Source organism: Desmodus rotundus, chromosome 11 (assembly GCF_022682495.2).
Source record: "Desmodus rotundus isolate HL8 chromosome 11, HLdesRot8A.1, whole genome shotgun sequence".
Lineage (NCBI taxonomy): Eukaryota > Metazoa > Chordata > Mammalia > Chiroptera > Phyllostomidae > Desmodus > Desmodus rotundus.
In genome coordinates, this window is record NC_071397.1 from 98,644,912 (window position 1) to 98,672,089 (window position 27,178).

The 27,178-nt window shown below is 54.3% G+C and overlaps 1 protein-coding gene across 3 annotated transcripts in view; it reads right to left on the reverse strand.

The window, feature by feature from the left end:
* AGPAT4 (1-acylglycerol-3-phosphate O-acyltransferase 4) overlaps positions 1-27,178 on the reverse strand; it is an 83,412-nt gene that overhangs the window by 11,992 nt on the left and 44,242 nt on the right. For all 3 annotated transcript variants that reach the window (XM_045188961.2, XM_024552237.4, XM_053914214.2), the window contains exons 3-4: positions 9,718-9,887; positions 31-192 (exon numbers count right to left, since the gene is read on the reverse strand). In XM_045188961.2, coding sequence (XP_045044896.2) covers positions 31-192; positions 9,718-9,887 — 332 coding nt within the window. The remainder of the gene's footprint in view (positions 1-30; positions 193-9,717; positions 9,888-27,178) is intronic.

Sequence of the window (27,178 nt, forward strand, 5' to 3'; positions counted from 1 at the left end):
GGGGTGTCGGCTGCCTGGGGCCTTACGTACAAAGTACTTCTCGGGGTAATCCCGGAGGTGCAGCAGGCTCTTGGAGACGGTCTTGCGGTCCTGCTCCCACTTGCGTGTGCAGAAGACCATCTCCGTGAAGTACCACATCCAGCCGATGATCGGGACGTAGGCCAGCTCCTTCTTGGCCAGGACCTTGGAGCCCTGAGGCAGAGGAGGGGCCCAGGGCAGGGTGTCAGGGAAAGGGGAGTGGGCATCGTACTATCCCACCATCACAGAAAAAGAGGATGAACAGTCACTCTAAAAGCTTAAGGGGACAATCCGCAACACAGGAAAGCAAGAGGCTCTCCCGGCTGGTCTGCCAGAGGTCAAGGTTCTGCTCAGTCAGCCCTGTGTGGGGTGGGGAGGTGGGGAGTTGGGTGGGCACCAGGGACGGTCAGGAACATTAAGACTCTGGGGTGATCGTCATCGCTTCTGCTCACTGAGCCCATCGTGAGTTACAAAGGCACTTTACCAGCTCTATCCGTCAACTTCCCTTGACCCCCAGGCAGCCTGCGGGCTCTGCAGGGCCAGCATCGCTCTCCTTTCAGAGACGGGGGGACAGGGGTGCCAGGTCACCAGGGAGCTCACCACCTGTCCCTTTGCCAGCATCTCCTGAAGGCTGAGGCTGGCCCAAGGCCCAAGGATTTGGCCCGCTGGTGGGCCGGCACCCTGGGCTGCTGGCACGGGCCCACGGCCAGCTGCGCACGCCAGGCTGCACAGCCGCCCCAGACTGTGAAGACCAGGATCAAGTGGGGGCAGGGCGCAGGCAGGGGAGACCAGAGACAGCTTTTCAACAGTGGATTCGGGTTCTATATTTTCACCTCTAGCTTTGGAATTGGCCGGGATGCTCCGTGAAAGAGCCATCACTGGCCAACGGCACAGGTGACCAAGGTGGTGACGTGGACAGTCAGGGTGGCCTGAGCTGGGCTCCTGGTGGCAGGTGTCTGGTTATGGAACCCACAGGGCCCAGAGGTGAGAAGAGTGATGCTTCTGCACGGCCCTCCCTCCTCTTCCTGGTCACCTCGGTGACAGTCACAAAGTCCCAGCTCGCTGAGGCACTAAGCCACGCCCCCCGACCCTCTGTAGACAGGAGAAAGACCGAACAGCCATTGCTCTATTTACCTTTTGTTTTTTTAATGTCTTCCCCAAAGGGGGAAGAAAAAGCAGATGCCTTCCAGGCTTAGCGTCTCCATGTTATTTATGGCTTTTTGCTTTCCCCCCCTAAACCCAACATGTAAATTCTCTCTAGAACCAAGCCATATGGTACCCGTGGGCCAAGGACTCGTCGTGCATGAGGCGAGGGCTTCCCTCACACCAGGCACAGGTGACACGTTTTATATAAATGTTGTTCAATTCTAAACCAGTAGGAATGGGTTGCCCATTTTACCGGTGACCAAACGGAGGTTCAGCAGTGTTCAGTAACTAGCTTATCATCACACCGCTACCAGCAGGGGAAGCTGAGAAATGAGGCCAGGTCGTCTGTCAGAGGCCAAAGGCCACGGTGAACAATAATGAGTGTCCCTGGGTGGGATGCTGGGCTCCCTGCCCAACAGCCATTGTTTCTTCCTCTTTGAGCAGACCCTCCACATTCTTCTAAAGGCAACATGCTCAGGCTCCAGGGTGACCGTGAGTGACGCCAGCCCAGGGTCCCCTGAACCCCTTAGCTTAGTGTGCACAAATGAGCCAGTTCTGGGCAAGGCGGCTCAGAGGTCTGCTCAGGGGGTGCAAGTGTTCTGGGATTTCTGGGAAGGCTTGGGTCCCTGAGAAAAGGGGAGATGGCTGGGAGGCCTGGCTGGGTTTCCCGCCATGAACATGGTTGCTGAGAACATTGCAGCTTTGCTGGTCATGTGGCAACCCCGAGATGACAGCCTAGAAATGCTGAGGCCATCAGGGCCACCACCGTGGAGGCACCCTGCTGCAGCCCCTCGGTCCTCTGAGGTAAGGAACGTCTTTGGGGGGGCCCCCTGAACTAGGCGTGTGACGTCTCAAGCCAACTGGGGCCTGCAGAAGGGCCGGGACTGTGTCAGCCACTTGACCGCGACAACTCTCTCCTGTCTTCAGCCTTTGCCTTTCAGTACGGGGTCAAGGTTGGACAGGTGGCCGAGTCATCCTGCTTTCCCGAGCCGTAAATGTGAAGGAAAGGCCTGTCCCTCAAATGCATGAACACATGTGGCCTTGGACTCGCCCCCTCCCCGCTACAGCCATTTAAAAGCCCATCCACTGTGTGTGTGCACTGGAGGTTTCTGGCCATGGGGGGACCCCCACCTAGCCCCTCAGCCCTGCTCTGTCAGCAGGGGCGGCCCCGTGTGCCCTGCTTCCGTCATTCCTGTCACCTCCCTACTTACAGCCTTCAAGATGGAAACAAAGAGCAGAATCTTCACCAACGAGCTAGACTTGCCTTCTTGATAGGTTAAGGCTATTTTTAAAAATTACATACACCTGAACTCATTCCAAAAATAATGTGTGGCACTGTTAAAGTTATAAAAGATGACCTGATCCATTGGCACGAGGGGACCACGTGCTCCAAGTCACAGCTGTGGGGCCTGGCGGGGGGCGGCCCCACGCCGTATCACGCTGCCCGTATTGGGTGTTTCCTATCCACGGCTCCGTCTCTGTGAGCCACGGGGGTCTCAGTGGTCGGCCGGCCGAGAGCAAACAGCAGCTTTGACAGTGATGTGGGACCCAAGTGCGGACCCAAGGGGGTGAGCTCGAGGGCCCACGTGCCTGTCGCTGTTTTATCTCACAGACCACTGAAAGCCACCGGAACGCCTCCCAGGAGAATCGTTCCACGAATCACAGCTCCTGCATGGTGCCCCTAGCGCTGCAGGGCCAAGTCGCGCCTGGGCCCGAGGGCCACATCTGCTCCGCCACCTGTGCTTGTGAATGAGGTTTTATTGCAATCCCAGGGCTTGTTTCGGGCACGCACTGCCTCCAGCTGCTTTCATGCAGCAACAGGCGAGTCGTGGTGGCAGGCGAGAGACCGTGTGGTTCACGGAGGCTGAACTGCACCCTGCCTGAGCTGTCTCCGACAACTCTGGCAGCCCTCATCTGGCAGCCACCAGGGCAGGTTCCCGTGAACACTGAGTGGCTGCGGAAACGCTTATGATGTAATACCAGCTCTTTAAAAGACCTGTCGCCGCAGCTCCATCTACCGCCTGACGGGGAAAGAGTGAAACGGAGGAAAAACAACAGGAGCTGTAGCTGGGCTGTCCGAGTAGAAACGACTTTTAAGTTTAACTAGATTTCCCTGGTTTCTATCAGAAAACTGCTTCTCCGTGTCCCCTCTCTCAGGGTCGTCTTTAAGAAGTGGCCGACACCAGCATGATTTCCTTCCGGAGCCCAAGTGAGGCTCTGCGTCTCCAGAGTGACCAGCAGAAGGAACGGGCTCGCTTCTGTTTTCGTGTTGCGTTAACACATCTTTCAGCCTTAAGCTCCTGGGTGTTACCATTGGGCCTGGGCCTTGACCTTGGTTACGAGTGCTTGATGCGTGACATTTTTGAAATACTAAGGCTCCCAAAGCACAGAAACACTGCTGCGTTTCCTTCCCTCGGCAGGACCTCGTGAAAAGTTTCTGAATCAGACCGTCCTGGTTTTAACCAGGCTCCACCATGGCCCAGCTAACTGTGCGACTTTGGGGACACTTAACCTTCCCGAGCCTCAATTTTTGTGGCTGTATTACGGGGACAATAATACCTCAACGTGTGGCTGTAAAGATTTAATAACATATGGAGACGAGCCAAAGCGCAGAGTTGAGACCCTGACACATGGGTGTTAAATAATGTGTAATTATTATCCCCCGAGTAAGCACATGGCTGAACGTTTCTGAGTTCAACCCATTTCCTCAGCCACACTTCAGCATGTAGTAGTAATAACAACAGATACATCCGTCATGAACCCTGGAGTTGGCACCACCATCCAACTGGTCAACCCCCATGCAGCGACCACAGGCTGCTAGAAAGAGCTACTTTAAGAATGCACGGAGACCCGGTGCATTCCAACCCGAGACGGCGTGGCTCTCGTCTCTGTGAGGACAGCAGGTGGAATCAGAACAGGTGAGGACTGCTCTAGCAGGGCCGCCACCAGCTGACGCAATGGAGCTATGAAGCACTGATGGTGGGTTTGTGACATGGTTGAGACGGGGGTGGGGCACCCCGGTCAGTCCCCGTTCCACGACGCCCCCGCCTCCTCTCACTACTCCGGGGGACGGCAGGGAGCACAGTTGGGGGCTGAGACTAGCTTGCCAGATGGCCCTGTGTCCAGCTGCTGTTTCCTTCCAAACAGGTGGACGTTCCTGCAGGGTTACCAGTGTGGTGATGAGTCAGTCACTTGGGTTCTCCCGGTTTATTTATTTCTACTAAACACAAAATATATGAATAGGGTATTTTAAGTGAAACTTTGAAGACAGGTGAGACTTGAATAGGAAGCAGGCTGAAACACCCAGACGTCACCTCTGAATTTCTTTTTAACTCTGAGCTAGAGAGATAGTCGCAGATGCTACAGCTTGCTGGAGACCAGCCAGCGGTCCTTGGGGACCAGCAAGTCAGCCACAGCTCAGCCTCGGTTTGGACGTGTGATATGTGAACCTCAAAACTGTCCTATTTGTGCAACGGGTATTTATTAAATACCTCCCCTGTGCTGGCGTGGGCCAGGTGGCGGGCGCATAGGGATGCGCGGGATTATCCATGGCCCTGAGGCGCTCGAAGTCTAGTGGGAAGAGAGGAACAGAAAGCCAGTGATGTCTGTGTTACGTCTCTGCCCCTAAACTCTGTGACTGAGTGACTGAACAGACACACTTTCCCTCAGGAGGAGGGGCAAGGATGGAGCGGTCGAGACTGGAGCTAGTGGTCCTTCGCTGTGGCAAAATGCAGGAGGCGAGACTAGGGCTCAGAATAACTGATCAGACTCAATTCGTGCCAACTAGGGTAACACAAACGTGGCCTGATTCTCCTTACGCCACACTCTTTCTCGTGCCTTCTCCCTCTGCTGATGCTGAAGGAGAAAATGCTGGAGACCCGACACCACCCGACAAGTCTGGAGAGCTGGGAACAAAATGAACGGTGTTCCACAATTAGTCACAGCCACAGGGGAATGCATAACGCAAACAGGCTACGGAACACCTGGAGAATCCGTCTCAGACTGGAAATAAACGTGAGTCCTGGTGGAAGCCCAGCAGAACATCCCGGGCACTCTGGCTCTGGCTAACGTCTCCCCACCAGCGCCCCCTCCTGGGTGCAGATGAGGGATGGGGAGCGGAGGGGCATGTGGGGACAAACAGGAGGTCTCAGGTCCCTGGGTCAGGGCTCCAGAACAAAACAGATGAGCGAGGTGCTCCCTGCACAGGCCCTGCTCCCTGTCCCTGGGTGCAAACCCTGGTGACCCCTTCTATTCCGAACGGCAGCCTGAGTCCTTCCCGGGGTGGCCCAGGACGAGGGTGACAGAGCAGAAGACATGCCAGGGCGGGGTGAGCGGTAGGGCCCCCTGAGTGCAGAGGATAACAGGAGGGCGTTCCTGGCCCAGCGCCTTCTCGACTGTGAGTCTCTAACACACGGTGATGGCAGCACAGGCAGAGGGGTCAGAGGCGGGTGTGACAAGGGGGGCGTTGGTGGCGTTGGTGGCATTGCTAGTGTGCGGCAGGTTGTAGGAAGAGGGGATGGAAGCCTGCACACTGCTGCTGTAGCGAGAGCCTGGATGGCAATGCAGCGGGGAGGGGGGAGGGGACACGGGCTTTACTTGTTAAAGGCGTTGCCTGGAGTCTAGGCAGTAAAACAGCAGGCCGACGTCTGTCTGACTCAGACGTACTTCTCAGTGAAGTCCGTGCTCACACTTCCAGGTGCTGCCAGAGGGCTGTCCTGTATCACCCCTGCCCTCCCACCCCCTGCGGCCTGGAGCCAACACACGCCCCCTTCAAGGTTGCCCTCAGGGACCCCCCCTGTGCGGCTGGCCACATGCCCCTCTCCTCTGTCCTCCTATGGAGGGGACTGTATCTTTCAATCCAACATGTGTCTGCATAGCACCCAGCACGGGGTCTGCCACAGGGAGCACCCACACAGCACTCCTGGTGGAGACATTCCGGACTTACGACTACTGTTGTCCTCAGTCCTCCAGTGCCCACGGCGGCCCGCAGCTCACGACACCCCACAGAGCGCCCTCTGCTTAGGGATGGTCATGCTACTCGCCTCTTTCTACTTCTCCCGGGACAAAGAAATGCAACACAAATGCCATCTGTCCCAAGGCAGAGCTGGAACAGATCCCCTCAATGATACTTTCTAAGTCCTTCTCCCGCTAACTGTGGTGCAAGGTGGCCGACAGCCCCACGCTGGCCCCAGGAGCCTGCCCCCTGGCGTTCCCACCCCGAGGACTCTGTTCTCACAAACAGAATATGACCCATTCGGTTACTCAAAGGCTGTGGCTTTCGCCCTGGGTGCTTCCTCCTCTCTCTTGCAGCATGCACCCTAGGGGAAGCCAGGCCAGGCACCAGGTCAGGGGGAACCCAGAGAAGAGGCCCTGGGGGAGGGGGCAGGCCCAGAACAGACACGAGGTTCCGGGAGCATGCAGCACGGAGGCAGAGCGGCCTCCCCACCCCCCACGGCGAGCCTGGGGAGGAGACCCCCAGCCCAGCTGCACCGGGATCCAGACCAACATTTGGGGCTTGTCGTGCTGCCCTGCAGAGTGGCTGTATGTGGCTTCCCTCAGGGGCTGAAGGAAACAGCCCAGGTGGCTTGGGGTTAACCAAACCATACCCACCAAGCAGACAAACACCTGCAAGAACAGCTGCTGTTGCGGAGTGCACCTGGGCCTGGCGCTGCTCAAAGACCTGCGCACGTGCTCTGCAGTAACCTTCTGGGCCGCGTACCCATGCTCCTGGGGCGAAAAGGTCGGGGAATGGCCCGCGGCAGCAGCAGCCTTGAGCTGTGCGTGCCCAGGCCAGTTCACTTGGCCCTTCAGTGACACGCTTTCCCTGTCCCTGAGTCACACTCAACCCAGACAGGACAGATCTGGGGCCACACCATGAAGTGACTGCTCCAAGGGGACCAAAGCCTGCAGGGACCACAAGGGCCCTTGGATGTTTATAGGTATCCAAACTTTTGTCATCTCCGGGCCACACTGGAAGAAGAGTTGTCTTGGCCCACACATTAAGTACATTGCAAACAATAATCTCTTCTTGTTTTAAGTAAATTTAGGATTTTGTGTTGGGCTGCATTCACAGCCATCCTGGGCTGCTCGCAGCCCACAGGCCCCAGGTCGGACACCCCGTGTGTCTGCAGACGTCACTGGCTCCAGTGTAAGTGCACTTCCTCTTGGGCTGTTACAGGTGAAGAAGGAAGATGCCCAGTCAGGAGCCTGCCTCCCGGCTCGTCTCCCAGAGCGAGCCCTCCCGACCGCGAGGGGCCTCAGCGTCACGTGTTGTTTTTGTGAGGAGATGATGACTCAGGTGACTTGCGTGAAGGTCATTTGAGGCACGAGGTGCTGCCGAACAGTGAACATAACAAGATGCCCTTTCCATGCCTTCCAAGGACGGGTCACTTTGGAAAGTGGCCACGCCCTGCCCTGACGTCGGCTGCTCCTGGAGACACACAGATTGTGAACTGTTCCCTGTCCATAGGGAGGACGTGTCCCTGGGAGCAGAGTCGGACAGCTTCCCCCTGAGCTGCCCGGCCCCCGGCAAGGTCCCCGCGTGCTCCCTCCACCTCCCCTGGTGGCGCCCGCTGCCACTCTGCGCTTTGCTTCAGCAGAATTTGTGTGGCCCCAGCCCCGGCTGTTTGTCTAGTGCTTGGGTACAGGGGACAGTGTCACATATGGTCTCTCTCTACCCTCACCATAGTTCTGCGGTTTTCAGGGGCTCCCCAGCTCCGATGAGCAGGGGAGATGCGTCATCCTGGCCAAAGGGCTGAGGCCTGCCTGCGTCACACTGTGTGGAGTCCCCGAAAACTCCTCATCACCCAAGAACAGGCTCCAGGTACAGCGGCCACACGCACACCCCTTCTACACGCGGCCTTAGCCATTTGGTTTTTGTCTGAGTAAGCTACCAAACCCTGTCAACGTGGCACGCCTGCAGGAAATGAAGCCTGCGGCACAGAGACAGGTAGACACCAGCGAGCGTGTTTGGTTCTGTTCCTGGAAATGTGCACGAGCACACCCACGCACACAGATACCAGGTCAGGGCCGGAGTGAAAAAACAGAACGCCGGCTGGGAAAACTGGGCGGGAGGGCCAGTCCCTTCCTAGAAGTCCTTCCGGTGCCGGCACCCACAGGCAGTCCAGGTCACTAGGAGCCCTGGGGCGGTGACAGTGACTTAACATGCGGCTGCACCTCCTGGAAAACTGTAAGACCTTCGCGGCCTTCGGGTGGTTTAACTGACTAATGACCACCATCATTTGTCCCACAGAGGTTAACGGGATGTGTTTCGTTGCAAATGTCCTTCCCTCTCCTTTTGCTCCAAATTCAAAAAAATACATGGGGGTGAGAAGCACATACAAAATGCGTCCCACAGGCATTTTGCCCCCCTCAGCCAACGGTCTTCCCAAACAGGCCGAGGCAGATGGGCCCCACCCTCTGCTGCCGACTCGGAGGCTCTCGGGCACCTCAGGGACCAGGCACACCAAGACCTCAGTGCACCAGCCCCTCAGGCTCTGGACCCATCTGCGGGCTGGGTCTTCAGTTTCCTGCTCTCTAAACACTCGGGTTTTGTCTGCAGGGGCCACCAAAAACAAGTGTGGTGACAGCAGCCCTCCTATCAGTCTGTGGGGAATTGTCCCCCCATCCTGGGACCTGCTGTCATAGCCTCTCGGAGCCCCAGGCCAGCCACACATGACTTCTGTTGATACACCCGAACCCCGCAGGTGACTCGACTCAGTTACCAGCATAGACTCTGCCGTGAGCCTGCTGGACGAGACCACAGTCCACGCAGGGAACCCAGACCCAGGGACAGGTGAGGAGTCAAACCAGTTGGAGGAAAACAGCATTTCCTGTCTATTCCGAATTCTACCGTTCAAAGTCTCTCCTTTAAGGAATCAACTTTCAGAAGCCCCGCAGACAAAAATTCAGAGGCGAGTGCCGCCTGCTGGCCACGGAACCAGGACCACGGGGATGAAGAACGTGAAGCGGCGTCAGGCACCGGGAGCTCAAACCCAAATCTGCTGAGCAGCCACAGGACCTGCAGCACGTGGTTTAACCCTGGCTTTTTAAAAATCCAGGGTGCACCTCGGCTGAGGGGCCCAGTGGACTGGAGTGTTGCCTCTACGCTGAAAGGTTGTGAGTTCGATTCCTAGTCAAGGTGTGTAGGGGAGGCAATGGATCGATGTTTCCCTCTCACATCAAATTTTTTTTTTTTTGCTTTCTCTAAAAATCAATAAACATATCCTCAGGTTAAAAAATAAAAAAATAGTTAAAGCGGAGGGTGTGTACCACCTGCTCATAAATGTGTCTGGAGGATTAAATGGATGGACGTGGTATTAATTAAATGGATCACAGTGCCTGGCACACAGTCACCGCTGAATGGATGGATGTTACTGTTCGTCGGAATGTTACCTTCACTCCAAGCGGGGAGGAAATCAGATGGTTACACACTTGATCTAGTAGAAACTCCGTTAAAGCACTTGCAACTTCTGAATGCCCAAGAGCAAAAGGCACGTTACGGTGTGAACCAGAGACAGGTGTCTGGGGGGGTGGGCGGGGCGTCTGACTTACCCCCAAAACCCCGAAGCGCTCGGCCAGGCTCCAGCCGCAGAGAAAGTCAATCTCAAACTTGTGGTTCAGAACGACGATGGCGTTTTCCTCCCCAAACTTGGGGTAGGCCTGGGGGTCCGTGTGGATGACGCACTCCGTGCCCGACCACCACTCCAGCAGCATGACCAGCTCTGCAAGAGACCACAGCAGACGCACGTTTATCCCACGCGCCCTTCGTGACCCGGGGCCGCCCTGCCGGGCCATTTTGGGGGGGGGCAGAGCTCTGCCCAGAGCGCTTCCGAGGGGTGACATGTTGGGTCACCCCGCCCAGACCCCAGTCCCAGAGAGGGTCTTGGAGCAGGAGGGAAAAACAAGTGGCCCCTCTACAGTCAGCCGGGAAGGAGAGGAGCTGCAAGAGGACAAGCGGCTGGCATTCCTTGATGAAGGGCCTCGGGGGGGAAATCAATCAGGAAGCCGGAATCCATCAGGAATCCATGCCCTGTGCTTACAGAGAGCTCTGAAAGGCAGCGAGATGGTGAACGGAATTCTTAATATCGTGGCAGATGACTGATTGGGATACTTACAAACTCCATCAAAGGACACTGAGTACCCAATTTTTCTCCCCCGTTCGCGACACTCGGGTGCACCAGGAATAACTAAAAGCGAGGCTGTGAGGCGGCAGAAGCCCCAGCGCCTGACAGGTGGGGGCCAATTGAAGCCACCACACGAGTATGAAAATAGTCTTTCTAGGAGCCGGCAAAGATGGAAAAGTCTTTTTCCCAGGCCAAAATGATTGACTTGACTTTACCCAGTGACCAATTAATTCCAACCAGGCAGCCTCTGGAAGAGTCTGTGTGTAGAAAGTGTCCAGAAAAACAGCTGAACAAACGTTGGTGATTAAAACTATAGGTACAGAGCGGCTTTGAGACAAATTGTTCAGGCCGAAGGTGTTTGGTGGTGGGTGTGAGTCCTCTGGGAAGGCTGTCCCCCATTTTCATCACTGGCTAGTGGGGTACACACTTAGCAGAGGGCCCAAGCACGCATCACCCCCTACACACACACACACACACGCACACACACACACGTGTGGCCCCGACGCTGGTCAAGCCTCGTGTCTGAAAGGCTTAAGTGGCTGCCTTTGCACACTTTCTCCTTGAGGCCGGAGACTGGTGCTGTGGGACCGGAGCGCCAGAACCCTCTAGAAGGCATTACAGTCTAGTTTCTAAGCAGTGAGTGCTGAGGGACTTTGGGCAAGGGAACCTCGCAGTGCCCAGGGTCCTGACCGCAGAACGGGTTTGCCTCATCGAGCTCGGTAAGAATTGAAGTGCATGACACATAGTAGGTGCTCTGCACATGTCACGTAGTAAGTTCCCAACAAATGCAGGCATTCAGTACCTAGCGGTGTCACTAAAGCAAACCAGAGCTCTGCCCGCACTTGACAAGAACGGTGCCTGCCTGCTGCTCGGAGCTGAGAAAATGCTGAGCCCTGTGTCACTGTCCCACAGACCTGGGCGGGACCCAGAAGCGGTGAGCGGTGGAACAAAGATCGATGTTTGGGAGGCTGGAGCACACCCATGTCCTGCCAGGTCCCTGCCCAGGAAGCCACTTCAGAGAGTGGCAGGATGTGACCACTTCAAGGCCAGTGGCTGCCAGGTACAGAAAACCCCAGACACGGAGCCTGTGCTGACCTCCATGCTCCAGCCCCCTGGGCCTGGCCCTACTGTGTGCTGTGATTACTTGGGGAGCCAAGGAGATTGCCGCCCTGAGACTGAGTCTCCCTGCGGGGCTCCTTATATCCATGAAAGGGAAAGGGCAAAGGCAAAGGGGAGAAGAACAGCACCCCTGGAGTTTGGAGGCCCCTGACCGCCTCACTCCCTGGAGAGTTCGGGCAACTCCATGCGTTCCCTCTCTGATCATCTGTGACTGCTGACCTGACCAGAGGCAGCAGTGACCTCTCCGTCCCCCCACACCTGGCTCTGGCCAGCTGCTGCCACCTGTAGTGCAAACTCCACGTGGGGGCCCTTGGGGACAACTTCCAGTTAGGGCAGGTCAAGGCCAGGGCGGGCATGTGGCCCGAGGAGTGACCCAGGGAAGGTTCAGGGCGATGGAGGGACCAAACCTGGTGGCTCTAAGGACCAGGGTCTGTGCCAGGACTTGTCTCTGTTGTGGCTACTGTTGTGCGACAGGAAACAGCCAGGGGACGAAGGAAGATGGCGGAGGGGCGCCCACTCACATTGGTGGCAGAGGAGGAGGAGGATGAGGAGGAGGAGGAGGAGACTGGTAATGTCTGGCATCTATTGAGTTAGCATTCGGGGACCATCCCGGGAGGGTGGCTGCCGCTGCCCCCAGTTCACAGGTGAGGATGGGGACGCACGAAGGCAGGGTGGCTGGCCAAGCTCCCACAGCTGGGCAGCGGTGGCTGGACTTGACCCCAGATGGGGAGACACCCAAGCCCACAGGCTCTCCAAGGTTACGAAGACATAGAAACCATGCGCGTGTGGGGGGAGCATCTGGGGACAGAGCGGGAGATACCAGGGAGATCGCAGCTCAAAGGCTCACTGTGAAGATGCAATGTGTAGTGTGCTCCATGTGTCTAACACACGCCTGGCCCAGGACCGGGACCGCCACTGCTGCTGATACAGCGATGACTAAGGAACGGAGGACAGCCGGGAAAGGTGGAGGGACACAGCCGGCTGAGTGTCTGCACCTGGCAGCTCCTGCTCGTCACCCCTAAACCCACCCTTTCCTCAGACCATCTGACTATTGGTCAGGGCCCCGCTGGCAAACACGTGTCAGCAACAGCCAGCCTCCCGCAAAGATGCGACAGAGGGGAACGGTGTTTTTATAATTAATGTTACCTAATCTTAATCATTCTATGATTACATGTATAATTACACGTGATCTCTCACATTAAGTATATATAATTATGTATTCGTAATAGCTTTTTATAATGTAACTTTTCACTGTAATTATTTAGGTGAACAATTAAGCCTCTCATCCTCAAAAAAGCCCCTCCAAAATGCAAAACTAAAGACATTTCTAGCTCGCGGCTGTCGTCTCTCTCTGGCATCACGGGCAGAGGAGCGGGCCTCTCCCCCATCCTCACACGTGCGCCCTGCACCTCCGTCACAGGGGCCCACCTGACACTCGGCCCTGCACAGAAATTGGAATGAAAACATGAGATTGAGTAATTAGTGGCAGCTCTGGCACCCAGCCGGCTCGAGCACACAGGAGCCAGGGTCAGTGTCAGGGTCAGAGAGCCGTGGAGACGCCGGAACAGGCATGGAGTTCAATAAGCAAATACATCTTTCCTGTTCCAGCGCTGAATGCAGAGCCTGGGATTCCTGATCGACACCAGCTGCCTACTGGTCCCCGCCCACCTCGAGGGTTGATTGCGGAGCCAGCACACCCCCCACCCCAAGTCAGCTGGAGTTGGCTTTGCCCTCACCCCCAGCCCAGGCCCAGCCATGTCCAAGGACCATGCTTCCCACTTCCTCTCCGTGCCCATGTCTGTGGTACCCATCTTCCCAGGTGGGAAACACGCCCGGGTTTCCATGCAGTCTTAGATCCAAGGACACAGACAGTATCCTCCTGACACCGAGTGTGACACGTGGGCACTTGCTTGTATTTTATCCTGAACAGTTGCTGGCGGTTCACCAGCCTGTGCCTTCTGACTGTAACCAGGTTCCGGGGCTTGCTTTCTGTGACACCCGCTGGGGGCCCGGCTGTACCTGCCACACGTCACCCCACCCAGAGTCCTCCAAGCTTCCCTGCTCACATGTCCAAGTCACCAGATGACACTGAGCCAAGGAGCCCACGAACAAATACAAGTGTGTCTCTGCTGTCAAGGTGCCAAGGGGACATCCGGGGAAGCAACGTCTCACAAGGCTGCTGAGAGGGGCAGGAGAGAAGGGAAGTGTGAGGAGCTGTCCAGCTTGTCCCTCATGCAGACTGACCCACTAGGAGCTGGGATCACGGGACAATATCGCCCCCTGCCCCTGTTTCTTTGAGGGCTTTGCGTGGGCAGGGTGAGGGGGGAATGGACTCGACCTGGTGGGTTCTGGGAGCTCGAACCTCAGAGAACAGAGGCTGTTACGATGTGACCTTTCCCCAGAGACGGCAGGTCACAGCCACCTGGGGCCATGATGACGTGCTCCTGGAACGGGGGCTGGAGGAGCTGGCCCTTCCCACTCACGTCCTCACAAACGGAGAGGCCAACGGGGCACCGACTGGGGACGGAGGTGGACTGAGAGCAGGCAGGACGAGTGTGAGTGGTGTTTATGTGTAGACCGGGGTGAGCGATGCCAGGAGTGGAAAAGCGGCTTCCTATTGAGTGGGCTCACTGCCCTGTTTCCGATCACAGGGTCAAGTTTCAGAAAGAGGCAAAATGTCCAGAAACATGGAGTCTTGAGGGCTGAAATAAAAGCCGGGGGCACCGTGCACCCTGCCTTCCATCCAAACACTCAGGTGGGGGGAGGGAGAGGAGGGCCTGGGGCCCAGCCCCCACCCCACCACCCTGGGGCCCCGACAGGTTAGCTTCTCACAACTGTCCTCCAGCAAAGAAGTTCCGTGACACCGATGCCATCAGATTATCCCATCCGGTACTTCAGTGTTCTTACTCACCCGCCAAATACCCAGCAGCACCCGCGGGGGCCTGGCACCGTTGCAGGAGCTTGGCTGCGGCAGGGAACTGAGGGCTTCTAGCAGGGGACAGGGCTGTGAACTACCACACACGCCCCCAGCATGGCAGAGGCGGTGAGCGCTGTGTAGCCATCAGGGGCCAGGCTGACCTTCCACAGGGAGCATAGGTGGCCTCTGCAGCAGTCACGGGAAGTCCAGCGTGAGGCAGGGCATGCTCTCATTACATTCAACCTGCGAGAACGTGACCCCTACCAGAGGAGGGATTGGTCTGTTCATGGTGAGCATCCAGGGCCTGGACCCGGGAAGGGCTTCCAGAAGATGGCCTGGCTGCCGTGGAGACAGCAAAGTGCCCTACAGGTGCATTTTTAGGTGTTTTCCAACAAGAACGTGGAAGGAGACATGCACACTCTGCCATGCAGAAGGATCCAGAGTCAAGGGCACGCCCCCAACGCTCGTCCTCGGGCGCCTGCTGCTTGCTTCTCCAGGAGCGACAGGAGAGGGGCAGACGGAATCTTAATACAGTGAGGACCAAGGCCACGTGCAGATTTCCATTTTTTAAATTTCGGAGAAAGATGAAGATTAAAATTCAATTTGAAAATACTTGATGTTTTAACGCCAGTCCATTAAGCGATTAAAAGGCCTGAAGTTCCCAGAGTGTAACAGTTATGCACGTCTTTCTGCTGTCCTCTCGCTCCATGACAGAGAAGCAAGACGTTCTCCAGTCGCCCCACTGCTCCCACAGACATTGCTCCCACTGCCCCCCAGGAAAGCGCCCAGGCTTGGTCCGCCGGCCCGGAGCCGCGCAGAAACTGCATTTCCTTAACGCGACATTCCCTCCTTTCCTTCCTTTTGATTCCAACGGGCCTCATCCCGCACCGTGACCTCGTTCTCCCTTGCGGGACCACTCCTCTCGTCACTGAGCCTGCAGGACTACGAGGCTCAGGTTGGCATCAAATAACAAAGCTCGGGTCTGGGACCACACAGACAGAGTTCCATGAAACCAGAGATAACCCCTCGGCCTCAGCGGTGCTGCGGCGCCAGCACCAGAAAAGGCTGAACACCAGAGGAAGTGATGTCATGGCTGATATCAAAGCCCCTCCCCTGGCACAGACCAGTCCACAGGGGCCACAACCCTAACCAGGACCCTCACGCCTTTAGTCCCCGAGAGTAGTGACCTTTCCCCTACATCACCCTTCCCCTGGAGGCCATGGGTGGGCGGGGGGAGCCAGGTCTCTGAGCACGAGCTCACCTGTGTCTTCAGGCCGGGCCACTTCCTCAACCCCTTACTTTCTTTGCTGCAAAATCCTGTGTCTCACCGGGCTCTGATGTGCATGGGTAACACAGGCGGGACCCGACCTCGCCGCTTCCTTCCCAGCAGAGTGACCTGGGGGAGCGACGTCAGTCTGGCGTGGGGACAATCCCACCTCGGGGGCGGTGGCAATGTCGGTGCCTGGCCGGCGGCAAATGCCCGTCCTGTTGTCCAGGGCTTAGCCAAATGACAGCAGATGTTTGTCATTCCATCGCCTGGGAGGTGGCCTGAGCCTCAGCTACATTCTAGAACATTCACACAGATCCACACCAGTCAGAAACCAGCTGACACCAGGAGAGTCTTCAAGCCCATTAATTTTTTTTTTTTAATTTTAAAAGCAACATTAGTAAATTACTAAAATCTACTTAAGATAAATACTGGTTCCAAATTACCATCTACTTAGTGTCTTTTCTCACCTTCCCCTCATCAAAATATAATTAGACTTGTTTTCACAGTTCAATCCATGACTCACGGAGAAACACATAAATTGTGGTTTTGAAAAAAATAAAAACAGTAAGACGCTAAACTGTAAACAATCCCCAGAATAATTTTTAGGGCCAGAAATGTGGAGGAGAAACTACCCTGGAACTGTGTTTGTAAAAACCATTTCTTCGCACGAGACACGGCTTCCCTCCCTTGGCCCAGGAGCCCACGGGATATTAAATTTTGTTCTTTCTAAAACAAGCCGATCGTCTTTGCTAGAGCGGCTTTTAATTGTCAAGGGCAACGTATAAACTGTTCATTTGTCTCTCAGACTTGTGATCACCGAGGTCAGCAGGCAGTTCTGGAACTCTCCCGACACCTGTCCATTCCCGTGTGACTTCTTACCAGTCCAGTGCTTCCGGAGGGCGGTACGCTGGCCCTCGAGTCGCCCGATGGAGCACGCGGCACCCAGGGAAATCGGAGTATCAGGTCGACTACAGACGACTTTTGAGCACAAGCACTTCTCGTGCAAAACTAAATGGAAGATAAACTAAAGCATGAGCCCTGCAACGGCTGGGACACACGCACACTAAACATTTATTCACTGTTCATGTGAGATTCAACTTTACCTGGGGGTCCTGCATTTTTATTTGCTAAATCTGGCGGTCTGAGTGCTTCTCAATCCAGTGGTTACCATGGCAACAGGCATGTGGCTTAGGAAGGAGGAGCTGGACACTGAGAGTCAGGGCTGCACCGCCACGGGCAGGCCTGTGGCTCTCACGTCCCCTTATGTCACCCTGACAGCCAGCCAGAGGGACGGCCATTCACTCCCCTTTCTGCAGGTGACAGAGCGGAAGCTAGTGGCTTTCCCGAGGCCACTCAGCTTCTCGGGAGTATGTTTGCCGGCCGAGCCTCTGCCACCTGGAGTTCTCGGCAGCACTGTGTGCACTCACCCACGGCGGTGCCAGGCGTGCGTCCCATAGAGGGCTGGCACAGGTTAAATGACCAAGCTGTACTTCGGTTGTACCCCACACTTTCAAAGGCCCCCCCGCAAGTCATCCTGCTGGGGTCTGCCTGAGCTTCATCTGGTCAAACAATGAAGCTCGCGAGTGGGCACAAGGACCAGTTCCTGCACCCTCACGGCCTGGCCTGGAATTTTCTGTGCATTACTACTTTTTTTCTTCACTTTGGCAGAGTGCGTGAAGGTTAACAGGGGACCTGACCTGCGTGGGTCTTGCATATGTTTTCAAACAAATGTAACAGTCCACAGCTTGTTCAGGAAACAAGGCCTTGCTCATATGATCCATGATTTTAAACTCTAGAAAATCCTCAGTCCAACGTCCACCAGAATTACTGCTGACCATGATTCCTTCTCCCAGGTCCCAGGCTTTGTTTTTGAAATCCGTGGGGCAGCGAGCCTTTGGCACAGATCATTGACATTCTAAACGGTTTCCACTGGCCCAGCATCGAACATCTGGATGTGGCATGCCCAACGATGCGGGTTTCAAACAGATTCTAGCTTGGTAATTACAGAAAAATCACAAAAACCATTAATTGGCCCCTTAGCACTACTCAGCAGACTTGCAGAAACCCAGAGAGACCTCTCCGTAGGACCGTGGCCCCTGCGGGCAGGCGCTGCTCGGTTGACTGCCTCTTCCCAGCAGCTGGTCACGCCCACCCTCCCCCAGCTCTTCCCTTGTTCAAGTCTCAGGGCTCCTAAGGCCGAAGGTAAGGGCTTGAACCACATGTGGGCACCTTGCCCTGGCTCCAGCCATGGCTGGTGTGATGGTTAGTTGTGTGTGTCAACCTGGCCACACTATGGCACCTGGCTATTTAATGCAGGTGTTATGCGAAGGTTCTTTGTGGATGTGGAGAGAGATATATATTCTTTAGAGGACCTGGCTGATATAGCTGGCCCCCAGCTGAAGACAGTGGCTGGCCAAGAGCAAGAGGATGATGGCCAATGAGCACAGTCGTCACCCGAGTGGAGAGCGGGCCTGGGGCTGTGCCCACGCGTGCTGTGTGAACTCTCGCATAAACGGTGCAATGGCCTCGGAGAACACCAGCTTGGCCCCGAGTTTCCTCGAGTGCTCCTGGCGGGACAAAGGAAGGGGAAAAAAGGCAAAGGAACAGCTTCTAAAGAGTGTTTCTATGGGAGCCCGACTTTGAGTTGGGATGAATCTGGGCACAGAGGGAAGGGAAGAACTAAGAAAGGAAGGAAAAGAGAAAAGCTTAAGAAATGCTGAGCCAGGAAGGGACATGTAAAATTGTGTCTCACTTCTACAAGAAAACCACAGTAGAAGAGTGGTAATAATTTTAACACCAACATTTGTATATTTACTGCTCACATAGAAGGCATTCAGTAAGTGTTATTAAATATTTTTAATTAAGCTCTACGTGCCAAGTGCCATGGTAAGGAATTGACAGGCCAGCCGATAAAAGAGTGGGCTGTCTGATTTGGAGAGTTTTATTATGAATAACATGCCATTTCCTCCCTAAACAACTGTAGTGAAATCCCGAACACCGGGGAAGACCTGCGTTCTCGTCCTCTCTTCCATCCCCGCCCAGGGACGAGCCGAGGGCTCTGGATGAGGAGAGGGGAAAAGCGTGAGTCTGTGGGCCATGTCACAGCGCGGCACCGCCTCACTTCTGGTTGCTCGGGAGCGCTCCGGGAGAATGAAATGTTCCTCTTGTCCTCGTCAACAATCACGTTCATTATGCTGACCATGCGCAGACACCCTTCCTGCCCCCTTTGTAAAGAATCGGGACAAACAAGGGAATGTGTGAATTGAAAGGAGGACCCATCTGTCCCTGGGCCACTGGGTGTGTTGCTGTCACAGGGCTTCAGTCCCTGAGATGGTGTGCCAGCTGGCCCTACTTTCTGATCTCTCCAAAGTCGTAAACACAGAGATCTTCCAGCACCTTGTTTCAGAATGACGGTCCCTGTCACAGCTCAGGTTACTAATGTCACTGACACAACACAGTCCAGCCTGGGGGACAGGCCAGGGCAAGGCTGAGCGGCGGACGGCCCCTCCAGTGAGCAAAAACAGAACAGAGGCTTCCTGCCGGCCCAGGCAGCTCTGCGCCTCCTGATCTCAACTAGCCAGTCGCCCAGGTAAGAGCTGAGCTGGTGGAGTTGTTCACACACATCGAGCGTCTGGCGTTACAGGGATATTTTGTCTCATGGATCAACTCAGCTTCCTCTGCACACTGACCTTCGTGGTCCTTCCTGGAGAAATGAGCGGGCAGGGAGGTGGGGACCGGAGGCTTTTCAAGGAGGACTTAATTCTGCATCTAATCAGATGAGGGTCTGGTGAAGAAGTCATTAATGAAAAATGACAGATTTTCCTTGGGACTAGATTAACGAGCGCTGCAGCCCCCTGGGAGATGCTTGAAGTACTGAAAGGAAAGGAAATTACAGGAACTAATTTACCTTTTTTTTTTAAGTCTTATTTTTATTCAAAGAGCACTTCGGGTTAAAAATAGAACATAGAAGTAAGAAAGTCATTTGTAACAACCAGGAAAGATGGTTTTCTGTTTCTTTTCTTAGCCACTCTGGTTTTGAGGCTGCCATCTAAATTTGCCAGGCGTGAACTTTCCCTGTGAGGCGCTAGGACCGGGACAGGTTGGTGCCTCTGTCCTTTGTAGCTCGGCTTCGGAAATGTCAGCGGGCTCTCACACCATCTAGGGGTGGTGTGACAATGCAGATTCTCAGGCCTGGGTGGGGGGGTCTGGATCTGCATTTTTAACACACCCAAGGTGAGGCTGGGGCTGACTTCAGGGAGGGGTGGGTGAATTACTGCACCCAACCCAGGGCCAGGCCCTGGTCTCAGCGCCTCAAGTTCATTAGCTCCAGTCATTCTCTGAAGGGCCCCATCTGACAGAGGATCAGTTAGGGCTGGCCGCTAGTCGTCCACAAGTTGCCTCAGAAGTCACTGAGCACCGTTTCCCACGGCTCACCTTGCCAGAACAGAACCACTAAGTCCCGCCCACGTTCTCGAGTTGGAGGACTTGGGGTCCACTGTTTCCTGGGAGGATTTTCAAAGACATATTTAAATTCCCATCCCGCAACAGATTGGATTTTCCAAATAGCTGTAATAATACCCGCTCTGCCCCATGCTCTTCCAGAACATAGCACTGTCCCGTCAAGAGGTCGAATCAAATTCCCGCTTCGTTCCGAGAGGGCTGCTCACTTGCTTATAACCGAGAGAGTGTGGTAGAAACAGCACTTGACTTCCCAGGAGAGGCCAAATAAAGGCAGAGCGCCTTTGCCCCCCGAGCCAGGACACTTCCTTTGGGAGCCCGAAACAACTGGCTACGAAATCCTGCCGCCGGAGGCTGCCATGCCACGGGGAAGCCCCGACTACGTGGACAGGGCTCCAGCTGGCCACACCATGGACGTCCCAGCCTATATCCCAGCCAACACCACCCGCCAGAGTGGGGAGTGAACCCGCCAGCGGCTGACTCCAGCCTCCAGCTCCGAGTCTTGCCCCTGAGAGTCAGGGGCACTGTTCAGATTCGCCACCCACAGAGTCCAAGGCATCATGGAGCGATCATTTGAAACCACTGAGTTTTGGGGCAGTTTGTTACACAGCATTTAATGACTGAAACACACACTGCATCCTGTGTATTCATTCTTTATCTCCCATCACGTTGTTAGACTGTAAGCTCCTCTAGGGTGTCAGGCTGTGTCTTACTCCTTCTCACACAGCCAGCACCCAGCACAGTGCACGGATGAGTCTGTGGAGTTACGCCAGCATGGTTCCCATTGGCCGGAATTCGTGAGTCCCACCGGCCTGAGGCCCACACTGGGGTCACCGTTAGTTCCCGCGCGGTCCAGCTCAGACCCCTGCCTCTGGGAGAGATTTTCCATTTGGTGTATTTTCCCCCCCCCTTCTTTTGACCTCAGTCCACCCTGCAGGCATTGAATCAGGGACCCTTTCTGCTGTGGAGCCTAGACTCGCATGCATGACCACAAACAGTAATAATGATCACACAGTGGTTGTGACCTCAAATCTAAAAGATACTTATGTTTAATTTTGGTTTTAGGTCATTGCCTGTTTGAAAAACAAGTTCAGACTCCTGAGCTCACTTTACCTTCTCAATTCTAAGTACATTAGGCTGGGAGATATATTTTAAAAGTTTAAATTCTTCTCAGGTGCATTTAGAGAGGTTGGATGCACTTCATCTTCATACCAATAAATGTATCCATTCAGAGGGGTTCGAAAGTGTTGGTTTACTAACATTTTGTCTATCTTTCTGTGTAAGTGTGGCATGTATTTTAAACCAAGTCTGAGATTTAAGACAATGACCGCTCAGTTGGTCTGAATAGACGTCCCAGCTATTGCATTCCCCACGGTCCTCGAGCGGGTCCGGCACTTCCACTTATTATTTTATCGGATTTAATGCCCGTGAATGCCTCCAATTTAATATTTATATTTTAATATGAATACTAATTTGTTAATACGAATATTCACTGTTCAACTTTATAACTGGCTCCAGCCCTGAAATTAAACACTCTTTAGTCACCCCTTAAGTGCCCCCACACCCAAACTCTCCCTCTCCTCTGTGTTTACCAGCAAAGAAGATTATGGAGAAACAGCACTCAGTTCTCATGGTCTTATTATCCCATGATTAAGCATAACACTCCCAAATTTTACAAATGCTAATCAGATCTTAAAAAGCAAACAAAATGTCAATCAAAACTCATCTATAGCTGTTTGCCATCAGCACCTGTTAAGAAACTGTCCCTTCACACCCGAAGAAGACCGTGCGTGTGCAGTGTGCCGAGCCCAGTGGGTGAGCTCTGACCTGGCTGGTGAGGGAGGCGGGGCTTTTGTGTTTCCAGAATTAAACACAAATGATTTTTCATTCTTCCCAGGGCGCTACTGTGTATAGAATTGTTTTCAGTTGTAGGTTAAAAAAAAAAGAAAAATAAAACAGAATCTCCCCCAAATTTGAAAGATTCTCAGGTTTAACCACACACCTGGTGTGAACACTCGGCAGCACCCCATTGACGGAGGAGCAGTGCAGAGAAACCAAGGGGGGGGGGTGGCCCCGGCTCTCCGCTGGTGGAGTATGAGCAGAGGAGTATGATGGACAGGCTGTATCGGGAGCAAAGTGTGAGAGGCACTGCGGTGCCACCTGCCCCAGGCCAGACATCACCACTCACCGATCCTCCTGCCCCCTGACCACCCACCGTCCTCCTGGCTGCTCCATCACCCACCGTGGGCATGGAGGGCCCACTGACCTCGGGGCCTGTGCCAAGCTGCCCTCCACTTGGCCAGAGAAATTCAGGCCAAGAAGCTAAACGGGCAGAACCAACCCAAAGAGGAGGCGAGGGTGGCCGAGCCTCCTGTTTGCCGATGCGGAGGGTGGGGCATTCTTTTCCCGAGTCCACTTTGCACAGTGACTCAGGAACCGTCGAGAATGAGTGGGATGCTTTCAGGTCAAAAGCCGGAAAGAGTATCGTGCGTCCGGGGAGGGCCGAGTTCGGCGGTGCATCTCGTCAGGCGATTAAATTGCGCCCAGCTTACGGCTGCTCAGAATGACCCCAGCTGGCGTGGGAGACCAACTAGAAAAACACCCAGTCTCAAGCCAGAAGTAACAGTGTTCCCAGGACAAAAAAAAAAAAAGGCATGAACCTTCCTATTGGCAGGTAACAAAAAAATCAAAAATCAAAATGAGTGGAAGGTAAATCAATTCTGGAAAACAGATTAGATGAAAACAGCCATTTTAAGAGTTGAAATTACAACGAGAACCATGTTAATATAAAACCTTTTCCTCTGTTCTGGCCTCCTTTTCAAAGGTGAGACATTAAAAGCCCTTCCAGCCTTCCGTTTCTGGGGCGAGAAGGAGTGATGCCTTGGCTCCCACTCTGCCGGCTCCAGGGCAGCGCACACAGAGAGAAGGGCAGGCGAGGACTGAAGGGTGGGGAGAAGGAGGCAGGGCCACCTCGGGATGAGGGGATCGGAGGAAGGGTGTGGCGGCCAGGTCCCTGGCGTCCGCACGCATGTTGTCCCACATCCCAGACTGGCTGTGCTGGTTGCAGGCTACCGGCAAACGCCGATGGGCTGCACACCAAACACAAGTCCCACGAAAAGCCTGCTCTCTTGGGCTGAAGGACCAGGGGAAGGGCTGTTCTACAAGGCAGAGGACCGTCACACACTAACTGCCTTGCTCCAACCCCACGTCACGGGGAAACCTGTGGCCCGACCCCGTGCCCCCCTGCAGAGCCCCAGTGGGGAGGCCAATGGCAGTTCCCTCACCCACCGGTCGGTGTCTGGGAAGGTTGACTGGGGAGCTGGAACTTTCACCAGCCTCTAGCAGTAAGGAGCTCCCTACCCCACATGACAAGGCCTCCCAGCCAGAGTGGGGAGGCGGGAGCCTAGCAGGGGGTCTGAACGCCACCTTTGCGCAGCAGGAACGGGGCACTCTCCCTCCCTCTGGGGTGTCAGTGGGGTACAGCAGGGAACTTGCACTTCCACCCCTCAATGTCCCCAAAAACCTCCTAAAATGGGTGTAAATAGGCTCCAGAGGCTCACAATACCCCAGTGTCCAGGATGAAACGGAAGTATCGCTGTACTTGCCAGGAACCAGGCAGGTCTCGCCCTGAGTGAGAAAAGACCAGCGACACACACCAGCACGCAGACGGCCACGGTGTGGGATTGTCACAGCATCGCCAAGGGCCACCACCAAATGCTCCAGCTGGCACTTACGAAAGTGCTTGCAATGGATGGAAAGGAGAAAGTTGCAGCAAGTACACGGGAGACAAGACAAAGCAGAGCCCCGTGGGCAGTTTGGAGCTGGGAAAGCACGAACCAGAATAAGCAGCTCAGTGGACAGGCAGGACGGAATGGACAGGACCGGGAACAGCTCGGACGGAACAGCAGAGATGAGCCATCCTGAGCAAGAGAGGGAGCAGAGGCTGGGAGCTAGTCCTTCGAGCTACTCAACGGAATAGTCCTGGAATTCCCGGGCTCCCAGAAAATACAAAGCTGTTGTCTAGGCATTATTTCCAATGCAGGGGTGAATTTAATAAGAGTCCTGCATTTCCAACAAAATCACTGTGGGCTGAGCCGATCGGTCCCCTGCAAAGAGAAGTGAGCAGTCAATCAGTAATTCCAGGAATCCTCTGGGGGCAAAATTGCTAAAATGCCTTTGTGCTCTGGCTCCCCATGGCTGGCTTGCACCCATCTGCTCCTCACATGGGTGGGTCACGTGGCCAGTGTCCAGGCAATTTGTGTACCCACTGTCGTTCGGGACACCAGGCTATGCCACCTCGATGCTATAAACCTGGGCAAACACATTCCGTAGGAAGATAAAACAACCATAATGCAATGAGTCCATTCTTTCAGGAAACGTCTATGAGCGCTGCTGGAGGCAAAGCCGTGCTGTGCATGGCTGGGACATGCGTGTGAACTCGGGACAGAGATTCCTGGAATAAGCTCGAACCCCAGGGATGGGGGCGGGTGGGTGGGGGGTGGAGAGAGAGGACGATAAACCACCAACATGAAACATTAAGTAAATTAGCAATGGGTCGGCCAAAAAGTTCGTTTAGGTTTTTTCTGTAAAATAAAAGACACAGTTTTCATTTTCACCAATAACTTCATTGATTTGGATATTTTGAGTTTGTTGGCTATCTCCCTCATGGTATAAGGTTGATTGTTCTCAATTAATGTCTCAATTTGATCGCTGTCAACTTCAACTGGTCTACACGATCAGGGAGCATCATCCAGTGAGAAATCTCCAGCATGAAACCTCGCAAACCACTTCTGACACGTTCGATCAGTCATGGCACCTTCTCCACACACTGCACAAAGCTTGTTTTGCGTTTCAGTTGCATTTCTACCTTTCTTGAAATAATAAAGCATAATACGCCAAAAATGTTGCATATCTTCTCCCATCTTTAATATTAAAATGGCTGCACAAAAATTCACCAATTTTGATTAAGTTTTAGAAAAATGTGTGCTGACATGACAGCTGTCACAATGGAATCTAACAAAATTGTTTCGAATGGAGTTAAAGGCAACTAAGCACTACTTAGAGCCATCCTACAGGAAAAAAGCTAAACAACCTTTTTGGCCGACCCAATCAATATATTAGACAGCAGGAGTCCTCTGGTCAAAAGAAAAAAGAAAGGCTGGACCAGTGTAAGGGGCGGTGAGGACGGAATGGGGGTCGAACCTGGGGCGCAGCAGGTGGAAAGTCACTAAGAGCAAAGATGGTGACCCATTGGCAGAGCAAGGGAGGCCCTTCAGGAAGGGGCTGAGGTGGCAAGGTGATGGCTGATCACTAGGCTGTGTGGGGACAGGTGCCAGTAAGAAACTGTCGGAGTTAGTTTAAAAACAGATTTTCTGAAAACTAGGTATACATTTTACATGTCAGTCTTTCTTCTCTATAAGAGTACTAGCTACCCTCCAACAACAAACCCATCGTAGTACTAAGCCCCTCAATGTTTGGACAAATCTCTCAAGATGTTCCTCTGTGGAATTGCTCACAAAATCCGTTCTTGAGGGTCACCCTCTCTGCAGCTTTGGCCACGTTTCCTTTTCTTCCCACCCTGAAGTCCTTTGTCCTCAGCAGCTCAATGCCACACACACAGATGGCCACGGACACACCCACAGCGTCAGCACCTGCAAGTCTGAGGGGATTCCCCCCACACGTAAACTTTAGGACAAAACCCAGTAAGGCGCACAACAACCCCTGCCTCTACAGGTCAAGTTCGAATTCACTTAGAACAACAGTAACGGGAAAACGGCGGCAATGAGCGACTTGGTTGAAGGAGTTCCTCACTTAGATTTTCAAGATTCAGAGCTACAGGGGAAAAAATTGAGAAAACATGGAAAATAATTCTGCATGCTGCAGATGAACCTATTTGGTGCTGATTGATTTAAATAAAGATTTCTTTCCCACGTATTTACAATAGGAGCAAAAGTGAATTTGAATTCCATCAATTTGTAACTTGGAACAATTCCAACAGAAGCCAGCACACAAAGTACAGCTGCCCCACAGGAAAGAATTTCTAATCAGATGCAACACCGTTACCAGAACCACCCCTGGGAGCACAGGCGAATGCACGCTGCAAACACCACCCTGGCCGCGTGTCCATCACCGGGCGGAGCGCATGCCTCCAGCGGGGCAGGCTGGCGTGGGAAGGAAACAGAAATGCAAACCCAACGGAAAAGCTGGGCAGCCTTCTGTTGAAATCTGAAGACTCGTGATAAGAGGTCAGAAAGGTGCTAGGATGAGACGCAGTCCTCAGCAAGGTGGAAACTTGATGTGTGACCTGTGCTGTCTCCCCCTGGGGAACTGCTGAGCAGAAAGGTTGATGGGTGGAGCAGAGGTGATGGGCTACTTCCACCCCCCCCCCCCCCCAGGCCTTGGATTCCTCCACCAGCTCCTGTGTTCCTGAATGCCTCGTACTGGGGCTGGAAGAAAGGTTTGAATCACCCCTCATTATGTGGGAAGTGTTGCCGAGACACTAGAAAAAGTTTTCGCAAATTTAACTCTAAGATACGTGAATGATGCTGACAAAGGAAGGCAGGAGGGAGTCTCTCCGTTTCCTCTCTTACTAATCAGGGTAGTGCGCACGCAGCTGAGGCACAGTGAGGAGCTGGGCCCAGCAGATCGGGGAGTGTGGAAGCGCAGGCAGGAGAGACCTACCAGCCCAGACGTGGATGGGCCGTGCAGGCTACTCAGGCAGCAGGACTCCACGGCAGAACCACAGACTTGACTCTTGACTCTTGCCGGGTCTGAGGCCAAGCTGTCAGGAGTGAATGAAGGAAGTCAGTCAAATCCCAAGGCCATAGCTGGGACCCAAGCAGACAGGCAGAGAAGCCTGGAGGTGAGGGTGAGCTGAGGCAAGAATGCAGGGGATGTGGAGGCAGAAACGGACCCCCCACCCCCACCCCGGACTCAGCCTGGCCCTGCAGGTCATGGTGCGTCTGCCTGAGGGGATCCGAGCCCAAGGCAGTCACTTCTCGTTTCTGCTCCACCTCTAGGCCACGGCAGAGGTCCTCCAGCCCACTTCCAGTGACCTCAGAGGAGCTACCGAAGGCCTGTGAGCCCCAGGCTTGCAGCGACGTGCCTGCCTCTGCCCCCAGAACT